The sequence below is a fragment of the Giraffa tippelskirchi genome, chromosome 7 (genome assembly GCF_054371585.1).
Source record: "Giraffa tippelskirchi isolate mGirTip1 chromosome 7, T2T-mGirTip1v1.2.pri, whole genome shotgun sequence".
Lineage (NCBI taxonomy): Eukaryota > Metazoa > Chordata > Mammalia > Artiodactyla > Giraffidae > Giraffa > Giraffa tippelskirchi.
The window spans coordinates 14,735,697-14,757,835 of record NC_137281.1 but is presented as its reverse complement, the minus strand read 5'-3'; the positions used below and the strand labels follow the sequence as shown (position 1 = coordinate 14,757,835).

Sequence of the window (22,139 nt, the reverse complement as noted above, 5' to 3'; positions counted from 1 at the left end):
CCCCATGGTGAATTAGCACGGGATTGTGACTCAGGGATCCGACATGTGCAGGGCCGTGATGTGGCCATCTGTGCATGCACATGTGAGAGAGAGACACACACAGAACGAGGACAGGGACGTGGAGACGGGAACAGGGACGCAGAGAGGTGGAGCAGAGACACAGAAACGAGGGACGGAGATGCAGATAGACGGGGTCGAGGGCGCAAACTGAGACCAGTTCGATGGCTAACTTGCCAGGTGGCTGGTTGGTTAGTTGGTTATCTGGCTGAGTGACTGACTGGTTGCCCTGGTAGTTTTGGCTTGGGGTTTTCTAAATGGACTCAGGAATTCCAGGACTCCCTGGATTATGGAGGACTTGCCCTGATCTTGGAGCTGCTGTGGACCTGGGGACAGAGTGGTTGACAGTGGCTGCAGAACATCTTGGTGTCTGACCCTCCCCACCCCCATGAAGGTACTTTGAATGTAGCTGCTTTGTCTTCATTATTATTGTGTGTGTGTGTGTGTGTGTGTGTGAATCCTGGATGAGGATGTATGAGTGCTTATTAAGCACCGTTACTGTGGGAAGTGGGGCCTTACAGGGGTCATCTCGGGCTCCTCCAGCAGTCCAACAAGGCGACACTGTTAATCCTCTCCGATCTGTGTTGGTGCCAGGATTTGATCCCAGGAGATCTGACTCCAGAGCAGGAGCCTAATTTCTGCCATGAAATTACCCAGGAACAGAGGCCAGGTGTATACTGAAGACCCACCATGTTCACGGCTTCATGCCTGCTTTTTAGAGATGACAGTAGTTACGATGGCCGTAGAGTCACCCACCTGGGTTCAAGCCCCACCTTTGCCTTTTTCCTCACTGGATGATCTCAGACAGGTAACTTGCTGCTCTGAGCCTCAGTGTTCCTTTCTGTAAAGGGGGGAGAACAGTAAGGCCCTCCCCCTGGGAGGTGGTGTGGATTGAGGAGGGCCAGGCATGAGGCCAGTGCTTCTTAGCAGGGCCACCATTATTACATGTAGCTTAGGGGACTGAACCCTGGGAGCAGGCCTCCAGCCTGGGCTCCTGGCTCCATAAGAGCCAGATTTGGCTCCCTCTTTTGACAGCTTGTACTCATGTGCAGGGATCACCCTGAGTGATCTCGGGGCAGACGCTGGAATAGTGAGCCAGACCGAGGTTCAGACCCCCGCTCCTCTGACAGTGGGCAAGTAATGTCCCCTCAGAACCTTGCCTTCCCCATTTTGAAGTGGAGGTACTGAGAACACTGCCTCCCTAGGGTCATTAGGAAATTTAGGTTCAGAGTTCTGTGGCAAGTGCTCTGCAGGGAGCCTGCACTCTGGATGGGGGAGGGGTGGTTACTGGTGGCAGCTGGGCGCCACCCAGGAAACCAGGGCCCACCTCTGTGTGTCCCCCTCACCCCCTCCCTGCCCTCACACCATGGGGAGGCTTCCTGGTGTTCCTGGGAGGCTCCACTGCCCACCACCCCCACCGCAGAGCCGTCCTCAGGTGAGGACAAGCAGAGCCTGGCCCCCCAGGAGCAGGCTGGAAAGAACAGGGCTTTAACAGATGTTCCTTGACGAGGATTCCCTGGCTCTGTTTAATCAAGATTGTCAAATATTGATTTAATCTCCAGGCCCAGCAGATGTGATCTTAGCAGTGGCAATTAGCTGGGATTAGTTAGCAAGTCGGGCTCCACGCTGACAAGACATCATCTTCCAAAGGCAGCCTGACCTGGCCACAGGAGTGAGCCCTGCGAGAGGGGGACGGACTGATATTTAACCACCAGTCTGACCAGCAGCAGCCAGGAGAGCAGACTCAGAAGCAGGGTCCTGGAAGCCCCTGTGGGCCCAGCGTTGTCCGAAACAGTGATCATGAGAACACTTGGGGTTCAAGGCAGCAGCCGTTGACTGAAAAGCTTCAATATCAAAATAAATGGCACAGGGACTTCCCTGGTGGTCCAGTGGCTAAGACTCCACACTCCCAATGCAGGGGGGCCCAGGTTCGATCCTCGGTCAGGGAACTAGATCCCACATGCCACCACTAAGTTCCGGCACAGCCAAATAAATAAATGGCACGACCACACCAGTGCTTGTGGCATGACACTGGATGTATAAGCGGGACAATCCCTTGAGGGATGTCTGACTCCTGGAGAGGGGCTTGTGCCCCTGATTAAGTCTCCCCAGAAGGATCTCCCCCTGACCACAGAGGCCCCCAGCCCGGCTCTGTCACTGTCCCCTACTCCTCGAGCACGGCTGCAGTTCCTGGGTGGGCCTAGCACGTGTGCCTGGACTCCAGGAAGCATCCTTTTTTAATTGTGCGTTTCAAAGTCTCATTTCAAGCGAGCAGGACTGCACCCAGAATTGGAACAAGATGCTCAATCCACATGTGCTTCAGGGAGGTAGTGACATGCTCACCCGACCCACCCACCCCCCAGGCACTCGGCAGTGGGTGCCCCCCTGGCTCTGTGGCCACGAGGAAGGAGGGGCTTGTTCGAGGCTGGCCAGCCATGGGCCGGCTTCTGAGCCCAGAGGAACCAGAGTTCATTCCAAGGCCACATTTAGTCCTATTTGTTTGCTTGAGATATTATTATTACATAAATGAAAATGGTAATTTTCGTTGTTGTTTAGTCGCTCAGTCGTGTCTGACTCTTTTGTAACCCCATGAAGTGTAGCCTGCCAGGCTTCTCTGCCCATGGGATTTCCCAGGCAAGAATGCTGGAATGGGTTGCCATTTCCTCTTCCAGGGGATCTTCCTGACCCAGGAAATCGAACCCACGTCTCCTGCATTGGCAGGTGAATTCTTTCCCACTGAGCCACCTGTTAATATTTACATATCGCTGTATGCCAGGGTTATTCTAAGTCTCTACGTTCGTTAGTTCATAACGTCTCCAAGAGTTAAGCTCTATTATTATCTCCATTTTACAGATGGGGAAACTGAGGTGTCAGGCATCTAAGTCATCCGTCCAGGGTCTAACTAAGTGGTAGAAGTGGGAATTGAACCTGAATGGTCTTTGCTTCTAACCACTATGCTACTGCTGTCACATCAGAAAACATATCCGACATCTGGTGATAAGTAAGAAAAGCAACCATGGAGCTATTAACTCATTTATTTAAAAAAAGATTCCTCTCTGGATATAAGCACTTATTCCAGTTTAAGCATTTTGGGTAAGTGCTGTTTCCATTTCTCTGGGGAACACATGAGCCTGAGATGGGTGCCGCTTCCTTCCCAGAGGGGATCTAGGGGCAAGCATCCTGTCAGACCACAGGGGAATCTCCACTTGGAAATATGCATATTTTTCAGACTCCATGGCACTAGAGGCGAGGTTGAGCTGGGGTGGTTGTTGTTCAGTCACTCAGTTATGTCCGATTCTGCAACCTCATGGACTGCAGCACACCAGGCTTCCCTGTCAGCAGCATCTCCTGGAGCTGGCTCAAACTCACGTCCACTGAGTCAGTGATGCCAGCCAACCATCTCATCCTCTGTCGTCCCCTTCTCCTCCCCTCAGTCTTTCCCAGCATCAGGATCTTTTCCAGTGACTCAGCTCTTCGCATCAGGTGATGAAAGGACTGAGGTGGGAACTTGTGCTCAATCCAGGGGGTGGGGTGGCTCTTCCATTCTAACCACATGCATCAGGGTGTTTGTGGCGTCGCTTTCGCTCCACCCGTGTTTCCCTTCCCAGGCTCCACTTTTAAAACTGAAAACCTAATCCGAGCCTGAGTTGTCCCTCGCCTGTGCAGTTGTGAGCGTTTCCTTACTCTCAGAGAAAGGTCTGGAAGAAGACATGCAAGACCCATTCTTTCTAGGATTTGGATTTGAGACAGAGCCTCATAGGCATCTTGAAGAGGGCCTTGAACTTGCATGCTTGTAAAAGTTTATATATAGCCAGGGAGAATATTTTGTTTTTTTAAGTTTTCCTTTATCTCCATTCCATTTTACTCCTTAGAAGTAACTGCTTAACAGTTTGATGGATGTCTTCCTAGACGTTTTCTTGTCTATTTTATAGGATTTATGTACACACACAGTCACACTAACAAAATCTGCTCCCCCTTTCATTTAAACCTAATGGGGTGGGGGGGACTTCCCTGGTGGTCCAGTGGTGAAGAATCCACCTTCCAGTGCAGGGGACACAGGTTCAATCCCTGGTCCAGGAACATCCCACATGCCACAGGGCAGCTAAGCCCATGTGCCACAGCTACTGAGCCCGCATGCTCTACAGCCCGTGCACCACAACTAGAGAGATCGAGCGCTGCAGTAAAGACGCAGCATGGCCAAATAAAAAACAAACAAACCATACTTTCTAGCTGAGTGACCTTGGGCAAGTTACTAAGCCTCTCTGGACTCAGTTGCATTGGCTTTGTTTATTTATTTTTAATATTTATTTATTTGGCTGTGCCAGGTCTTAGTCGCAGCACCCAGCATCTTTGATCCTGTTGCAGCATGTGGGATCTAGTTCCCTGACCAGGGATCAGACCCAGCCCTGCATTGGAAGCGAGGAGTCTTAGCCACTGGACCACCAGGGAGGTCCATGCATTGTCTTTAAATGTCTTTAAAGGTCCCTCGGTTATTCCTTCCCTCACAGGCCGGTCACGAGGATGAAATGGGTGAATGTGTGTAAGCATTTCACCTGGTGCCCAGTAAGCACTCCATAAGTAGGAGCCAAGTTCATTCACTTCAGGCCATGGAGACGATTCCCCTGCATGACACAGCACTCCCTCACCGTTTATCACAGCAGCGGCACTTTCCCTGGAGTAAAGGCAGCCAGACACGCTTAACCCATCACCTGCTCCTGGGCACTGGGGCTGTTCCAGCGCTCCCGTATCACAGCAGTGGGGCTGTGTGAGCACGCCTGCGACTGAACCACCTTGAGCCTGTCTGTCAAGGTGCACTGGGGTGAACACCTGAGGAAGAAGGTCCTAAAAGGGGAATTGCTGGGTTCAAATAAAGCAATATGAGGACTTACCTGGTGGTCCAGTGGCTAACGCTTCATGCTCCCAATGCAGGGGGCCTGGGTTCAATCCCTGGTCAGGGAGCTAGATCCCACATGCGATAACTAAGAAGTCACATGCTGCAGCTAAGACCTGGTACAACCAACTAAATAAATATTAAACAACAACCAATATGCACACCTAAATTTTCAGTGTGTAATTCCAATTCATTCTTCCTATTCTTTCAAGAGGAAAAGACCATTAACTGATTTATATCATTAGAAACAGGATGAGGCACTGAGGAACTCTGACCTGTTTGGGTGAAATAGCTCTGTATGGCTGCCCTTGCCCATGTGGGGGCTGCCCTTGACTCCTAGGTAGGAACGTGGACCCCTCCTGGATGCCTGGGAACATTTAGTTAAAAACACCCATTCATGGGGCTCTTTGAAGTTAAATACTAAAGTACAGGTTCTTACCGTGTGATATTATGATATAATAAGAAAAATATTTTGGTCTTCATTCAGGTTTCTGGCACAAGGGCTTCTAAAACCCTTGACTGATGTGGGTGATACCATCTTTTTGTTATTCAAGATAAGCTCCTTTCAGTCATTACTTGAGTTTATGCTGAAGGGGTGACTCTTGGTGGACCCCTGAATAGCTTCAGGGTGGGCTGGTTGCTGGAGGCACCAACCACGTGCTTAGAGGGTTGACCTTTCAGTCCTACCCCCCTGACCTCTGGTAAAGGGAGAGAGGCTGCAGGTTGAGTTAATCACCAGTGGCCAGTGATTCAGTCAACCCTGCCTTCGTAAAGGAATCTCCATGAAACCCTGAAAAGGAGGGTTCAGAGAGCTTCTAGGTTGATGAGCTTATCCATGTATTAGGAGGGCACCGCACTCCAAACTCCCTGGGAACAGAAGCTTCTGCACTCGGGACCTTTCTGGGCTTCATCCTGTGTATCTGACTGTTCATGTGTATCCTTTTTAATAAGCCAGTAATAGTAAGTCATATTACTATATATAAAATAGATAACTGATAAGGACTGACTATATAGCATTGGTGGCTCAGATAGTAAAGAATCTGCCTGCAATGCAGGAGACCTGGGTTCCATCCCTGAGTCGGGAAGATCCCCTGGAAAAGGGAATGGCAACCCACTCCTGTATTCTTGCCCGGAGGATCCCATGGACAGAGGAGCCTGGTGGGCTACAGTCCATGGGGTCACAAAGAGTCGGACACAACTGAACGACCAACATTATGCCACTGTATAGCACAGGGAGCTCTATTCAGCACTCTGTAATAACCTAAATGGGAAAAGAATCTTTAAAAAAAGGAAGTAGTGTTTCCCTGAGTTCTGTGAGCTGTTATCACACAAGATGGAACATGAAGAAAGGCTCTTGGGAACCTCTGATCTGTAGCCAAGTCAGACAGAAGTGCGGGTAACCTGGGGACCTGCTTCTTGCTGTTGGGGTCTGAGGTGAGGACAGTCTTATCGGACTGAGCCCTTCACCTTTGGGGTCTGTGCTAACTCTAGGTAGTTAGTCTGAGGACTGAGCTAAGTTGTAGGACATCCAGTTGAAGAGTTGCTTGGTATGGAAAACCCACCCATTTGGTGTCAGAACTGCTGAGAGTACAGAACACATCACAGTAGTTTATGGCCATGGTCAAGGCCCTGCTCCTTGTTCTTTGGGCTGATGGAGCAGAGTCTCTGCTGTGATAACTTTCTAATGAGATTTCTGAGATTCCCATCCATCCCGTTTCCTAGGGGAGCTCTAAAGCGGTCCTGTGTTTGCTCAGATTTCCAATAAAGTGGGGAAAGATATAGGAGGAAGAAAACAGACTCCTAATCTGAAATCTGCTGAGCTGTTGCTGACATTCTAGAGCTTTGTCCTTATGAATTGATTCTGAAGATACATGTGTCACTCACGTATTCACACAGCACACTCATGGGACCTGCCATATCTTTTATTGAGAGTGTAGCAGGGAAGGAGTGGGAGCCAGATGTCAAGGTTTGCATCCCAGCTGCCCCACTTGCCAGCTTGTGACTTGGCCATGTTACCCTTGCCTCATCTGTAACATGGGCATGCTAGGCTCCCTACTTAATAGGATAATGATAACACACAAGTTAATATACCCCACGAGGGTAGCTCCACATGTGGATCCATCAGAACTCATAGTGTTAGCCTTATTGTTACAAACATCAGCACCATATTCTCCTTCCCCTCTTCCCAGCCCACGTAGCAAGAACACATATGTTAGATTCTAGTCCACCACAGACTTGGAGCTGTTCAAGGCCTGAGGAGGACAAAAGATATTCAGAGGCTTAAAAATCCAGTGCACTTGGGACTTCTCTGTGGTCCAGTGGCTAAGACTTCACGTTCCCAGTGCAGAGGACCCAGGTTCCCATCCCTGGTCAAGGAACTAGATTCCATGTGCCACAACTAAAACCCAGCACAGCCAAATAAATAAGTAAATATTTAAAAAAAAAAAAAAATCCAGTGGGCTAACTCTTACAGATGAATGTGTATGGAGCCCAGACCCTGGAGAGCTCAGCCAGGGGAGGACAGAGGTGAACCCTGCCCGGGGTGTGGGAGAGCTGATGGAAGGAAGCCATGGTGGGCGAGCAACACCAGGGCTGAGGGTTGTGAACTAGGCTCCCTGGAGCGGCAGTCCTCTGAAATACCTCCTGCAGTCATCACCAGTGCCCTTCGACCAATGCTGGTGTGTTCAGTTGCTCAGTCGTGTCTCTTTTCGACCCCGGGTACTGTAGCCCATCAGGCTCCTCTGTCCGTGACCTTTCTGAGGCAAGAATCCTGGGGTGGGTTGCCATTTCCTCCTCCAGAGGATCTTCCATCGCAGGGATCGAACCCATGTCTCCTGAGTCTCCTGCATTGGCAGGCTGATTCTTTACCACTGAAGCCACCAGGGAAGCCCTCTTCAGACCAGTAATCGCCACCAAAGGTGATCCTCTCGGCAGCATCCAGCCCTGTGGACCCCCTGGTCCTCCCCAGACCACATCCCCCTCCAAGCCCCCCTGCGTCACACTTGCCCTCCTGCCCCTCAGCCTGAGCCCCCTGGGACCGGTGTGCTCACTCCCTCTGGCACTTGCGGCCTCTCGAGGCTTGATGTCAGACCCTCCTCTCTTTGCTGTCTCCATTTTCTCCCTCTTGTCCTCAGCCCTGGCTGCATATTGGAGTGAGCTGCAGAGCTCTTAAAAGACGCTCATGCCTGGGCCCCACCGCCAGCCAGGTGATTCAGACACTCTGGGGAAGGAATGGGAGCACCTGTATTTTTACAAAGCTCCCCTGGTGCCTCTAATGGACAGCCGGGGGAGAGAACCATGGCCTCGGACGACCCCTTGTACACGGCCTCTCCCAGCTTTCCTGCCTGGACACGTCAGCCTTGCTCATCAGCCCTCCTGGAACACAACAGGCACCCTCTCTTGGTGCTGACCCCCATCAGAGGGCTCCCCCTCTCTGAGCATTCGGGGTGGGACCTCCCACCCTGTCACAGCACTGACTCGTTTATATGACTGACCTCCCTTTGAAGTTCCCTTGTGTTCTGTCTTTGTTTACTCATTCCTCTGGCTCCCTTCTACCAGAAGTACATTCTTAAAAGAAGGCGTGGTCCACCCTCTATCTTCAGTTCCTGCAACAGTACCACATAATAGTAGATGCTTTAAAAAATGTATTGAATAAATTAACAGATTTGAAGTGTTTGTGGAATGAATGAGTTATACATACCTAGTAAATGTTGAATGAGTGAATGTTTTTTAAATTTGTATTTGATACTGGAACATAATTGATTAACAATGTTATGTTAGTTTCAGGTGTATGGCTTAGTGATTCACTTTTACATAAACATGTATCTATTCTTTTACAAATTCTTTTCCCGTTTAGGTTATTACAGAGTATTGATCCCAGAGTTCCCTGTGTTGTACAGTAGACCCTCATTGGTTATCCGTTTTAAATATAGCAGTGTGTGCATATCAGTCCCAAACTCCCTCTCTCTCCTCCCCGCCCTTTCCCCCTCCTAACCATAACTTCATTTTCTAAGTCTGTGAGTAGGTTTCTGTTTTGTGAATAAGTTCATGTGTATCATTTTTTAGATTCCACTTCTAAGTCTCTGTCTAACATACTTACTTGGTATGATGATCTCCAGGTTCATCCATGTTACTGCATTGGCCTTATTTCATTTTTTTTAGTGGCTGAGTAGTATTCCATTGTATATATTAGCAAGTACCACAGCCTCTTTATCCATTCTTCTGGACATTTAGGTTGCTTCTGTGTCTTGGCTATTGTAAACAGCCCTGCAATGAACGCTGGAGTGCATGTATACTTCTGAACCATGTTTTCCTCCAGATATATGTCCAGGAGTGGGTTAGCTGGATCATATGGTAATTGTTTTTAGTTTCTTAAGGAACCTCCATACTGTTCTGCATGGTGGCTGCACCAATTTACATTCTCACCAACAGTGTAAGAGGATTCCCTTTACTCCACAGTGAAAAAGTTTTTAGTGCTTTAAGAATGTGGTAGATATTTGTTGTGTGAGTGAATGAATGAATGAATAAGTTTTAAGAACTAACTAGTTCTTACTGGTCAAATGAATGACTTATATATGCCAGAAATGGCTGAATCACCATTTGTTATATATGTTTTATTGTTGTTTCATCATGTAAGTAAAATGTCCAAAGGTAGAATTGGGTTGGCTTCAGGTTCAGGCTTGATGTTGAGACTCACATAGTGACTATAAGCCCCCAGATTGTCTGTAACCTCAGCCCCTTTCACAAACGATTCTCCCCTCATGATCACAAGATGGCTGCAGTGATTCCATCCTTCACATCCTCTCCTACTTGGGATAAGAGGAGAAAGCACAATCTTCAGCCCCAGCACTTCTAGCAAAGCCATCACTGAGTCTGTGGTTCTGATGGGGTCACGTGATTTGTTCCTGACCTTGAGAAGAAGCCCTTCTCTAGCCCATTGGATGGAGATTAGAGGAAGCAGATTCTCAAAGGGAATCTAGGCTGTTAGAAAAAGAAGTCATGGAGCAAACTACAAATGTCTTAACACTGGAAGACTTGTGTTTTTCCCTTCTGCTCTCCCCTGTGAGGTTCTGGTAGACATTGTGGCCCCACAGAGGGGGCCCTTCAGAGCCAAGATGCTAGGGCCATGGTGCTAGCCTGTTGGTCTGCTGTTCTAGCCTCCAGGCTTTGGGGGCCTGATAAGGAAGTGTCTTCTCAGCTCCAAGTTAGTTCCCCAGCATCTCACAAATGACAGTCTGGGAGCATTTACACAGATATACCATAAGTTGCCTGCTCTTCTAACAAACCCTGATGTTTTCAGGGAACCAGTGTGGCCAGCCCCAGATATAAGTCCTCCCTGGCCCAAGGGCAATCAGAATGGTCACAGATCTCGCTTCACCAGCTTCTCTGGCAAATAGAGTGGCCATAGTGACCACATTCTGGCCAATGAGACATAGAAGAAAGTCTGTGGAGGTAGGGGTAGTGTTCTGGCAAATGTCTTCATTCCTGATTAGAGCAGATAGGTAAGAAGAATGCTCTTACATCATCTTTTCTTTAGCCCTTGCCAATAGTGCAGCGAGAAGCATGACTGTGGCCGCCAGCTTGTGATCATGAGGCCGCAGTCAAAGCCAGCTGCGCACTGCAGGACAGCGGTGGGGGAGAAAGAGAAAGCGCATAACATCATTCACCTGGCCCAAGCCTGGAGCCACCATATCTGGCCTCCTCCTTCCATGAGATGATGAAATGTCTTCATTGCCCAAGACACCACTGGGTGATACCGTTATTTGCAGCCAAATGCCTCCCACCTGACTCACCCATTGTCGCTTGCTTCTCCTTGTGCCACTGCCCGGACCCCATTTGTTCCCCTCTGCCACTCGTGGCTGCCTTCTTTGCTCACAGCACCACATTATTAGTCAAGGTCCTCAGATGCCAGCAGCAGAAGCCTGGCTTGACAGTCTTGGGCAGAAGCAGATTTATCAGTGCCTCACAGAATCAGCAGGGGGCCAGAGGGGCAATCGTGGAAAGCAGGCAGGAGCCAAGCAACCCTGGAAGAAACCCAGGGACTTCCCTGGTGGTCCAATGGCTAAGACTCCACACTCCCAGTGCCAGGGGCCTGGGTTTAAATTCCTGGTCAGGGAACTAGATCCCACATGTTGTAACTAAAAGATCCTGCATGCCACAGTGAAGATCGAAGATCCAGTGTGCCACAACTAAGACTTGGCACAGCCAAGTAAACAAATACATATTTTTAAAAAAGAAAGAAAAGAACCCAAGCGTCCCTTGCAAGTCATGTGTAGGAAAAGCCAGATCCATATTCCCTATCACTGCAGGACACTCTCCAGCCTTTCATGCTCTGCTGAGGTCCTGTGCCCACCCCACCCCCCACACCCCCAGTGCGATTCTGTCATTGGGGGGAGGGGGACGAGCTCCTGCCAAAGAGACATGAAGGAATGGTGATAATAGCAGGGACCCTGAGCTAGAGGGTACTATCCCAACTTTACGGATTAAAACTGAGTCATGGTTTCAGTGACTAGTCTGTGGCACAGCAGTGTCTGAACCCAGGCAGGCTGGCTCTTATATTGTGAGGCATCCCCATCAGGATGATCAGAGGGCTTTTTGACAGAGGGAGCTCGACAGAGGCAGCTGGAAAGGGGCCCGTGTGTACTGGCCCCTGAGTCCCAGGGAGGCTGCAGGTATCACACACTCAGTCTGGGAACATCACGGGGAGACGCAGCGGCACCTGCTTGGGGACAGATTGGTGCAGAGAGACTGGGGCCTCGAGAACATCTGTGTGTTTTCACAGAGCAAAGCGAATTGGGGCTTTCTGACTGAGTGGGAACAAAATGCCATCAGCAAAGCCCATCTGTCAGAGGTGTTTGCATAAGCAAGTCAGGGTTGCTTTGCGGCCACTGTTTCTTCCCAACCAGCCCAAACAGGGCCTCTGAAGACTGATCCTCTGAACCCTGCCAGGCTGACCCCAGGACATGGCCAGGCTGCTGAGTGCTGCCAGCCTGGACCCCCAGCCTGGCCTTGGACCTGGGACCCAGCAGAGTATGGGGCTGCCTTCAGGCCCTCATTGCAGGCAAAGCTGAAGACCAGTCACGTAAAGTCATAAACCAGCAGCCTCTGCTTGAATCCGGCCCACATGCTGACTTTGTCGGCCCTCCTGGTGGTGTGTGTTGTAATACTGTTGAGAGGTATTCTGTTGACTAGGAATACATACAAGTAATCCAAATAGTCGCCAGCGGTGTGCAGGGAAAAATAAGGCTTCTTCCCACCCCTTCTTCAAAAACGCAGATCCTGGTGATACACAGGCTTCCCAGGTGGCACAGTGGTAAAGAATCCACCTGCCAATGCAGGAGATGGGGGTTCAATCTCTGGGTCAGGAAGATCCCCTGGAGAAGGAAATGGCAACCCTGGGAAATGGCAACCCTAGTATGCTTGCCTGGGAAATCCCATGGACAGAGGAGCCTGGGCTACAGTCCATGGGGTCACAAAGAATCAGACATGACTGAGCATGGGGATACACAGTAGCTCACATTCTTTTGCGGAGGGAGACAAGGGATAAATCAGAGAAATAAGTACTAAGGAAAATACATGAAGCAGGGGAGGGAGGGGGCTGGGAGTGGAGGGAAAAGATACCCAATTTCCCTCCCCAGAGGCAATCACCATGAGCAGTTTCTTGAAAATCCTTTTAGAGGTCATCTCTGCGTATAAATTTGTTGCTGTCATAGCTGCTGATTTTGTTTTTTCAAAACAGATCTCGCTTCACCAGCTTCTCTGGCAAATAGAGTGGCCATAGTGACCACATTCTGGCCAATGAGACATAGAAGAAAGTCTGTGGAGGTAGGGGTAGTGTTCTGGCAAATGTCTTCATTCCTGACTAGAGCAGATAGGTAAGAAGATGCTCTTACATCATCTTTTCTTTAGCCCTTGCCAATAGTGCAGCGAGAAGCGTAACTGTGGCCGCCAGCTTGTGACCATGGGAGATGTTACATACAGTTCAAGACTTCCAGTTTGTCTTGAAAAACCCCATGATCAGGCATTCACATTCCTGCAAGGCTCAGTTGCAGCAGCTGAGGCCCATCTGCCTCTTCAGAAGACACTTCTGCTGGCCAGGTCACCACAGCTTCACCTGGCCTCCATCTCCCTTAATCAGCCCAGCCCTGGGGACTTCCCACTTTCTTGCCCCTTCTCCACCCCTTCCCCTGTGTGCCTCCCTGCAGCTTCTTCAGGAATGCTCTCGTGCTCTTGGGGAACCAAGAAGAGTTTTGCTCCCCACCTCACATCTCTCCCCTCACCTAGTTCTCATTTTCTCAGAGGTTACAGGCTCCCCTCAGGAGGCTTCCCAGGTGGCGCAGTGGTAAAGAACCCGCCAGTCAATGCAGGTTTGATCCCTGGGTTGGGACGATCCCCTGGAGGAGGGCATGACAACCCACTCTAGTAGTCTTGCCTGGAGAATTCCATGGACAGAGGAGTCTGGCAGGCTACAGTCCATGGGGTCACTAAGAGTCGGACATGACGGGAGCGACTTAGCACACATAGGCTTTCCTCACTGTTTTCCTCTATGAATCTGCTTCATGCTTCCCACTCACTCCCTCTCTGCCAGCTAACTCCATACCTCTGGGCAGGAGTTGTGAAATGCTTCCTGCATGTGTGTGTGCATGCACGTGCACACACACACTCACACTCTCACACAGAAGGCCTTCAACTTCCTCACTCGGAAAGCACCCACAATTACTGACCACAGTGGCTGTGTCCAGCTCCACATTCTAAGGGACAGAAAAGTTGCGGTCCCCTTGAGTCAGATGCTAATCCAGCACTCTGCAGCCCTGTAAAGAATCAGTTCATTTGGCAGGAGGAAAGGGCACAGCTGCTGGGAGAAGCAGCAGGTTCTGCCGCAGGCCATGATCCACTTTGCCCTTCCTTCCTCACTGAGGGTTTCATCTTCCAGAAGCTCAAGGTGGAGACAAACGGAAGTGATCCTACAGAGGACTTTATATTGCCGGGCAGAAGGATGAACTTCCCTTCCCCAGAGGTCTGCAAGTCAGAACGCACGTACATATCAAGTTAGATAGAAGCTCTCTGTTCACTCATTCGTACACAAAAGAGTGAACGAGGGTCCTGGACACTTCTGGGAACTGGGGCTACATCAGTGAACAATAGGGACACCCCTGCCATTCTGGAACGGATCATTTAGTGATGGAGATGGCCAGTAAATAGATAATGAGCAAAGTAATTTCAGTTAGTGGTAACTGCCAAGGAAAAAGAAGAAAGAGTGACAGAGAAAGGCTTTGAGGGTGGTTTTGGAAGGCTTCATTAAAGAGTGAATGTCAAGTGAGGGAACCAGCCTGGTGAAAAACCGAGAAAGGATTCTCCACATATCCTGGATGGGGCTGGATGTGTTGGAAGAACAGACAAGAAGACTAGTGTGATGGGATCTTAGGGCTAGGGAGAGGCCTCAGGGAGAATGGCCAATCCTGTGGGGCTCGTGAGCCAGCAGGAGCAATTTAGACTTTTATTCTAATAAATTAGAAGCTACTGGGGCAATCTCAGTGAAGTAGTGATGGGAATTGGTCTACTGGCTCTCCTAGTATCTAGTAATCACGTAGATTTCCAGAGACAGTCCCTTCACAAAATCCACCAGTGCTCACGGTGATTCCTCCATCTTTTTCACTTCCTTTCTGGCGGGTGAATGGTCAAGTGGACTGGAAAACAGACAACGGTGCAGCCTCTGCATACAGCCACCAGTAGTCAGGACTCATGGCAGAGGGGGCGCAGGGGAACATGTTCGGGCACTACAGAGAATAGCCAGCCAGATCCTGAAAGTGGGAAACTCTCTGAGACAAGTGACGCTATTCCTTCCAGAAGTAAATATCATCAAGATAGGGGAGGGGGAGGTATAGAGTAGCAGAGACCTAAGAAATATATCTGCCAGAGCAGAGCAAAGATATTGTTTGGATCCTGATTTAAGCAAACCAACTCTCAAAAGACACTTCTGAGATGTTGGGGGGGAATGTAATTCAGTTGGGGTATTACATGACCTTAAAGAATTCTTATTTATCTAGATGGGTGTGATAAAGGTGAAAGTGAAAAAGTGAAAGTGTTAGTCACTCAGTCATGTACAACTCTTTTGCAGCCCTGTGGACTATAGCCTGCCAGGCTCCTCTGTCCATGGGATTTCGCAGGCAGGAGTACTGGAGTGGGTTGCCATTCCCTTCTCCAGGAGATCTTCCTGACCCAGGGATCAAACCCAGATCTCCTGCGTTGAAGGCAGATTCTTTATATTCTGAGCTACCAGAGAAGCCCCTATGATAAAAGGTATCGTGGTTATTTTTTTTGAAGGCCTTATCACCTAGAGATACAAGCTAAAGTTTTTATAGGTGACATGGCCCGATGTCTGGGATTTACTGTAAAATATCCTGTCAAAGGGCTTCCCTGGTGGTTCAGTGGTAAAGAATTCACCTGCCAATGCAGGAGACTCAGGTTCAATCCCTGGGTTGGGAAGATCCCCTAGATGAAGGAAATGGCAACCCAGTCCAGTATTCTTGACTGGGAAATACCATAGACAGAGGAGCCTGGCGGGCTACAGTCTGTGGGGTCACAAAGAGTCGGACACAATTGAGCGACTAAACAAAAGCAGTCCTGTCGAAAACAACGTGGAGGAGTAGGGGAACAGAGGGAAGGAATGAGAAATAGTTCATGGTGTTGAAGCTGGTGGGGTGTCTCCTCATGCTCTTCTCTCTGCTGCTGGGTACGTTTGAAAATTTCCATAATAAAAGTTGTTTTGTTTTGTTTTAATAAGTTGAAAAAATAAGTCATTCTGTGGCACGTTATAACCTCACATCTCACTTCTGTCTTTTCTCTCTTTTCAGCATGGCAGGGAAGGCCCCCCTGCAGCCCGCTGGCCCTCACACACAACTGCTGCTCGCTCTGCCCCGCTGACCCACTCAGTCTGGAGGCCCCGGGACAGCACCTGCCTCGAGAGGTTGTCCAGGCACGGTTGTCCACAGCGATGGTGGAGAATTGGACTCCACAGGCTCACAACCTTCCCGTCAGGCTTCAGGGGCCAGCATCCTTCATCCTAGGACTGGTGGCCCTGAACAATGGCTGAGGGCCAGGGGACCCCATAACGTTAGTCTACAGCTTTCAGGGGCCAGCAGCACTCCAGTGCCCGTGGACTATGACCACCTATCGGCCCATCCCCAGTGATGGTGTGGACCTGGCAGCCGGCTGTGGGGCCAGGGCGGCCGATGTCCTGCCCGGGCCGCACACGGGAGACTACGCTCCCTTGGGATTCTGGGTGCAGAACGGCAGCGTGCCCCAGCCCGTGGGCGAGAGCACGGTCAGCGCCCCCACCCGCCCCAGCCCCACCACCCCCGCCATGCCCAAGATGGGCGTGCGCGCCCGGGTGGCCGACTGGCCGCCCAAGCGGGAGGCCCTGAGAGAACAGAACAACCCCAGCCCCTCCCTGGACGCAGACGGCACGAAGGCCACGAAGGCGGCCCATGCCATGAGGAGCGTACAACAGAACGGACAGCCCCCGGCCGGTACCCCTACCCCGGCTTCCTCAGGGTCCAAAGCCTTGCACCGACTCGCCAGGAGGCGGTCTAAGGATGTGGAGTTCCAGGATGGGTGGCCCCGGTCCCCCGGCCGGGCCTTCCTCCCGCTGAGGAACCGCAGCAGCAGCGAGATCACCCTCAGCGAGTGCGACGTGGAGGACACGGCGGAGCCCCGGGCGGCCCGCCACACGGGGGCGCTGCCGCTCTTCCGCGAGTACGGGAGCACGTCCTCCATCGACGTGCAGGGCGTGCCGGAGCAGAGCTTCTTCGACATCCTCAACGAGTTCCGCAGCGAGCAGCCCGAGGCCCAGGGCGCCCCAAGCCTCACCGAGCTCCTGCGGGCCGATCCCGGTCCCCACGTCGCGGGGGGCGGCGGCAGCGCAGCCAAAGGGGAAGCCCGCAACGGGCAGCCCGCCAAGGACAGCCTGCTGCCGCTGCAGCCCCTGAAGGAGAAGGAGAAGGCCCGCAAGAAGCCCGCGCGGGGCCTGGGCGGCGGGGACCAGGTGGACTCGTCCATCTTCCGGAAGCTGCGGAGCAGCAGAGCCGACGGCGAAGCGGCCCGGTGCTCCGGCGAGGCCGAGGACGGCCGGAGCCCGCCGGAGGCCAGCAGGCCGTGGGTCTGCCAGAAGAGCTTCGCCCACTTCGACGTGCAGAGCATGCTTTTCGACCTCAACGAGGCGGCGGCCAACCGGGCGTCCACGGCCCAGCGGCGGAACACGACCACCGGGGCCTCGGCCGCCTCGGCCATGGCGTCCCTGACGGCGTCGCGGGCCCACAGCCTCGGCGGCCTGGACCCCGCCTTCACCAGCACGGAGGACCTGAACTGCAAGGAGAACCTGGAGCAAGACCTGGGCGACGACACCAGCAACGACCTGCTGCTCAGCTGTCCGCACTTCCGCAACGAGATCGGCGGCGAGTGCGAGCGCAACGTGAGCTTCTCGCGGGCGGCCGCCAGCTCTCCAGGCGGAGGCGGGGGTGGCAGCGAGGTCCGCCCACTGGAGCCCACCCTGAGCGCCTACCGCACCAACGCGAGCATCTCGGTGTTGGAGGTGCCCAAGGAGCAGCAGAGGACGCAGAGTCGCCCGCGGCAGTACAGCATCGAGCACGTGGACCTGGGCGCCCGCTACTACCAGGACTACTTCGTGGGCAAAGGTGACGTGAGAAGGCGGACGGGCGGGTGGGTGGGGCACTGTTCGTTTCTGAGATGCTCACTGCTCATTCATTCTCTATGTGCGTCCTGCCCTGGCACGGAGGATACAGAAAGAGGCAAGATCTCCTGCAGAGAGGGGATGGGGGGATGCAGTGAGCCCCGCCTCATGACACATGCTTCACTCTTTGAGCTGCGGGAGACAATAGATAGACATTAATTTAGCAAATATGTGCTGCGTTCAGCTACGTGTTAGGCACTTTCTAGAGCCAAGGTATACAATATTGACCAGGTTAAAGCAAAAACTTGGTCTTCCTAGCATACAGTGTTTTAGTGGGGTAAGACAAGCAATTGTACTAGATAAATATGTAAAGTATGTAAGGTGTCATCAGGTGGGAAGTGCGGTGGAGAAAAGTAAAACAGGGAGGCGGAAAAACGGTCAGTGTTGGAGGTTGCATTTTCAATAAGGAATGGTCAGGGAAGACTTTCTAGGTGGGCCCCCTTTGAGTACTGAGCTGCAGAAGGTGAGGGAGGGAGCCTGGCGGAGATTGGAGACAGTGTTTCTGGCACGGTAAACAAGTACAAAAGTCCTGGAACACTGGGGGAATAGGATGGAGGCCAGTGTTGCTGGGACAGAGTATGTGACAGAGTGTGTGACAGAGTGTGAAAGGAGACAAGATCACATGGGATTTTGTGAGCCATAGTGAGGACTCTCACTGTTACCCTGTGAATTAGAGCCAGAGGAAGATTCTGAGCAGGAGAGGGCCTTGATCTGACTCAGGTGTTCACAGCTTTCCTCTGGGGAAGGAAGCGGTAGGGGACAGAGGAACAGGGAAACCCAGGAGGAGTCTACTGCAATAGTCAAGACAGGAGATGGTGATGGGCAAGTCTAGGATGGGAGCCCAGGAGTGAGGAGGAAGCAGGCAGGTTCTGGATCCCCTTGGAAGGTGGAGCTGCTGATGTTGGAGGGTGTTAACATGGGGATCACACATGGTTAAACTCATTGATGCTGATGAGGCAATCCTCAGAGGCAACAGAGCATAGTGCAAAGACCACAAATCCAGGCAGCCACAGAGGCCAGGCAGGAGACAATAGGGGGAGGCAGACCAGGCAGAGGCTGTGTAGAGGGGAGCTCCTGCTCACTGTTGTCATCCAGGAAGTGTAGACAAACCCAGTGTTGCCATCCTTTCTAATTATCTAGATTCTCCTCAAATTCAGATTTTTTGAATATGGATTCTCCTGTGTCAATTCAGAATTGCTCGTAACTGCCAGTAACAGGCTTAAACAACATAGTTTTTTTTTCTCCACATAAAAAAGTCTAGAGATGTGCACCTCAGGGCTAGTATGGTTACTCCTCAGCATCAGTGGAATGCCAGCCTTAGTGCATTAGCCTCCAAGCCCTCACAGTGATCTCCTGATGCTCAAGATGGCTGCCTGAGTTCCAGCCACCACATTCATGTTTCCAGGCAAAAAGAAGGAGGAAAGGATTCAGACAGAATAGCAGATTTCCTGTCAAGTAAGCACTCTTCCCTTACCTTTTTATTAAGTCAGCCCCTTTTAAGAAGAGCATTCTCAGAAGTCCTAGCCCACTGCTTCTTTTTATTGGCCACTCCAGTCTGCAAGGCAAGCTGGGAAATGTTGGTAAGACATAACCTCTCTCTTTTCTTCCTCCAAGAACAGAGGGTTTCTCTTAAGAAGAAGGGAAGAATAGGTAATGAATAGGCAGCTAGTACTCCACAGCAACTAATTTAAAATTTTTTGTAAAGCAGTGTCCTAGTCAAACGCAACTAATGTCATCCCTCTGGGTCATCTCTCTGTCCAGAGTACAGTCTGTGGCGCTCCACCAGTGTTGGAGTCAGACAGCCTTGGGCTTGGGATGTATGTTTCATAGCTTAATAGCTGCATGACACATTTTACCCCTTGGACTCTGTGTCCTCGTGTGAGGAAAAGAGATGATTGTAGCAGTGTCATGTGCCCAGAAAAAAAGTGACACAGAGATTGGAAATTAAAGGATGAAAAAAGAAGTTCAGACAGTGCTAATCAAGAGAAAGCCAGTGAGGCAACATCAGTATCACACGAAATAGACTTCAAGGCTAACAGCATTTGTTAGAAGAACCAAAAGGACCATTTCATGTAGATTTTTAAAAAATTTACCAAGAAATTCTAAATAGTTGTGTATCTGGTAACCTGGTTGAGGGGTGTATAAATAAAAACTAATACGGCTACAGGAAGACACGAACAAATCCACAACCCATGGGAGAAGTTGACAGGGTCTTTCTTTGAAATTTACGAACCTAGTGGCCAGACTGTTTGGCTGATGGGATTTGAAAAATCTGGTTTTGCATTTATATTATATTAATTTTCTACCTAACCAGCAGAGAACACATTCTTTTCATTTAGCACATAGAAATATGTGCGTGGAAGGACTGTGGTAAGGATCAAAGAAGATTGTACGTCAAAACGCTCAGTTCTTCATCAGGCAGGTAGTAAGTACTTATCATGGAGCTTTAAAAAGAAGCTGTTTTCTTTCACAAAATAATTTCTTTGTAGCTCTGGAAGCTCAGAAATGTTAGTCACTGGTCAGTGTTTATTGAGTACCTAGTCTGTTCCAGGACCTCAAGGTACTGGGTATGCACTGTTGGAAAACAGAACAGCCCCTGCCAATGTTTCAGGGATAGATTGATATCTGTGGAGCACATTTATTCTGTTCTCTGACCAGTTGGGGAGATTGTGTAACCCACTGGAGGTGTTGTTCTGATTGGGGCCATTAATTAATGTTATTTGAGCTTTAGATAAGCTTTAATTCACAAAGAGCATCTCATGAGACTAGGAACCCTCTTTTAAACATGGAAAGCACTGGACTGGGAAGAAATTTCTGGCAGTGTGTAGATGCCGTCTTCATGGACTGAAGTTGAGACAGACTGCTGGTGGGCATGTACCAGAAGCAGGAGATACTTGGGTTAGACACCAGGAAGAACTGTGTGCCTGGAAAGATTGTAAGACAGCAGCATTTTTTTTTTAAAAAAAAAAGCAGAGACAGCTGTCATTTCAGAGAGAGAACAAATGACTTCCTCCATGACTCGTTAAAGGCTCAATCACCGTAAGGAAAAAAAAAAGAGTAATGTTGAAGTTTCCTACATCTATGGGAGCATGGCTCTGAAATGACAGCTGGGACTTCCCTCATAGCTCAGTTGGTAAAGAATCTGCCTGCAGTGCGGGAGACCTGTGTTCGATTCCTGGGTCGGGAAGGTCCCCTGGAGAAGGAAATGGCAACCCATTCCAGTATTCTTGCCTGGAAAATCCCATGGACAGAGGAGCCTGGCGGACTACAGCCCATGGGGTCAGAAGAGTCGGACATGACTTAGCGACTAAACCACCACCACCATGGGAGCGTGGCTAGATACAGGTGATGCTTAGGGCCTTGAATTATGGTCCTGTTCTGTGATGAACATCATGCCCTGAGGGTAGTAATAGCCAACACATCTCACTTGCTCCCTCTGTGCCTGGCTCTGTGCTCCACACTTACTAACCTATTTAATCCTCACAGTCATGCTGAGATGTGGATCCATCCTTCCTGTTCCCATTGTACTAATGAGAATGCTGTCAAGTGATGTGCGCCACATCTAATGAGTCCAGGGCCCGGATTTCAGCCAAGCAGAAGACACTTCAGACTAGAATCTTATTTTTTTTTAGACTAGAATCTTAACTGCTTCACGAGGGCTAATTGGCAGCTAAGCTGCGGAACATTTGCAAATACGAGATAATCACAACGAGAGGCTAAGTTTATTACAAGGCAGGCACCGCACTAAGTGTTTTTTTATTTGTAGCTTCAGTTTACGCTCACATCACCTCTTATGAATTGTGGGTAGCACTAGGGCCCCCTTTTTCCTAGATGAGAGCATGGAGACTCAGGGAACTTCTGTGACTGGCAAGAAGGTGCAGTAAGGTGGGCTTGACCTCTCATGATCTCTCCATCAAGTGTGGCTGCAACCAGGCATAAGGTTTGTGTGACCAGGACCCCACGGGTCACACAAGAGCCTTCCCCGGCTGTCCCCTCAGCAGGCCTGCCGTGGAACCTCACCCCTCCTTCCCAGAGAGCTGACTCTAAACTCCCTTGCTCTTCCTTCTCAGAGCACGCCAATTACTTCGGGGTGGACGAGAAGCTGGGGCCAGTGGCCGTGAGCATCAAGCGAGAGAAGCTGGAGGACCACAAGGACCACGGGCCTCAGTACCAGTACAGGATCATCTTCCGAACCCGAGAGGTAGGTCTCGTCACTCATGTTACTACGACATACGTCACAGCCACTCATGTCACTGAGCCCTTACTCGGGGCCTGGTCCTGTGAGCGAGTGCTTCCCGTGCTTCAGCTCCTATAATCCTTCCCACCGCCTCACAAGAGCCATCCCCTCAGTCTCCCCATTTTACAGACGAGAAGACTAAGACTCCGAGAGGTGTATAAATCAGTGGCCGAGATTAGAATCCGGTGGGTCTGACCGCAGAGCCC

General features: G+C 50.6%; 1 protein-coding gene across 2 annotated transcripts in view; it reads left to right on the top strand.

The window, feature by feature from the left end:
• The window catches only part of SIPA1L3 (signal induced proliferation associated 1 like 3), a 249,460-nt gene that overhangs the window by 128,951 nt on the left and 98,370 nt on the right, over positions 1–22,139 (top strand). For both annotated transcript variants that reach the window (XM_081516644.1, XM_081516643.1), the window contains exons 3-4: positions 15,802–17,640; positions 21,767–21,897. In XM_081516644.1, the coding sequence (XP_081372770.1) occupies positions 16,110–17,640; positions 21,767–21,897 (1,662 nt within the window). In that variant the 5' untranslated portion in view covers positions 15,802–16,109. The remainder of the gene's footprint in view (positions 1–15,801; positions 17,641–21,766; positions 21,898–22,139) is intronic.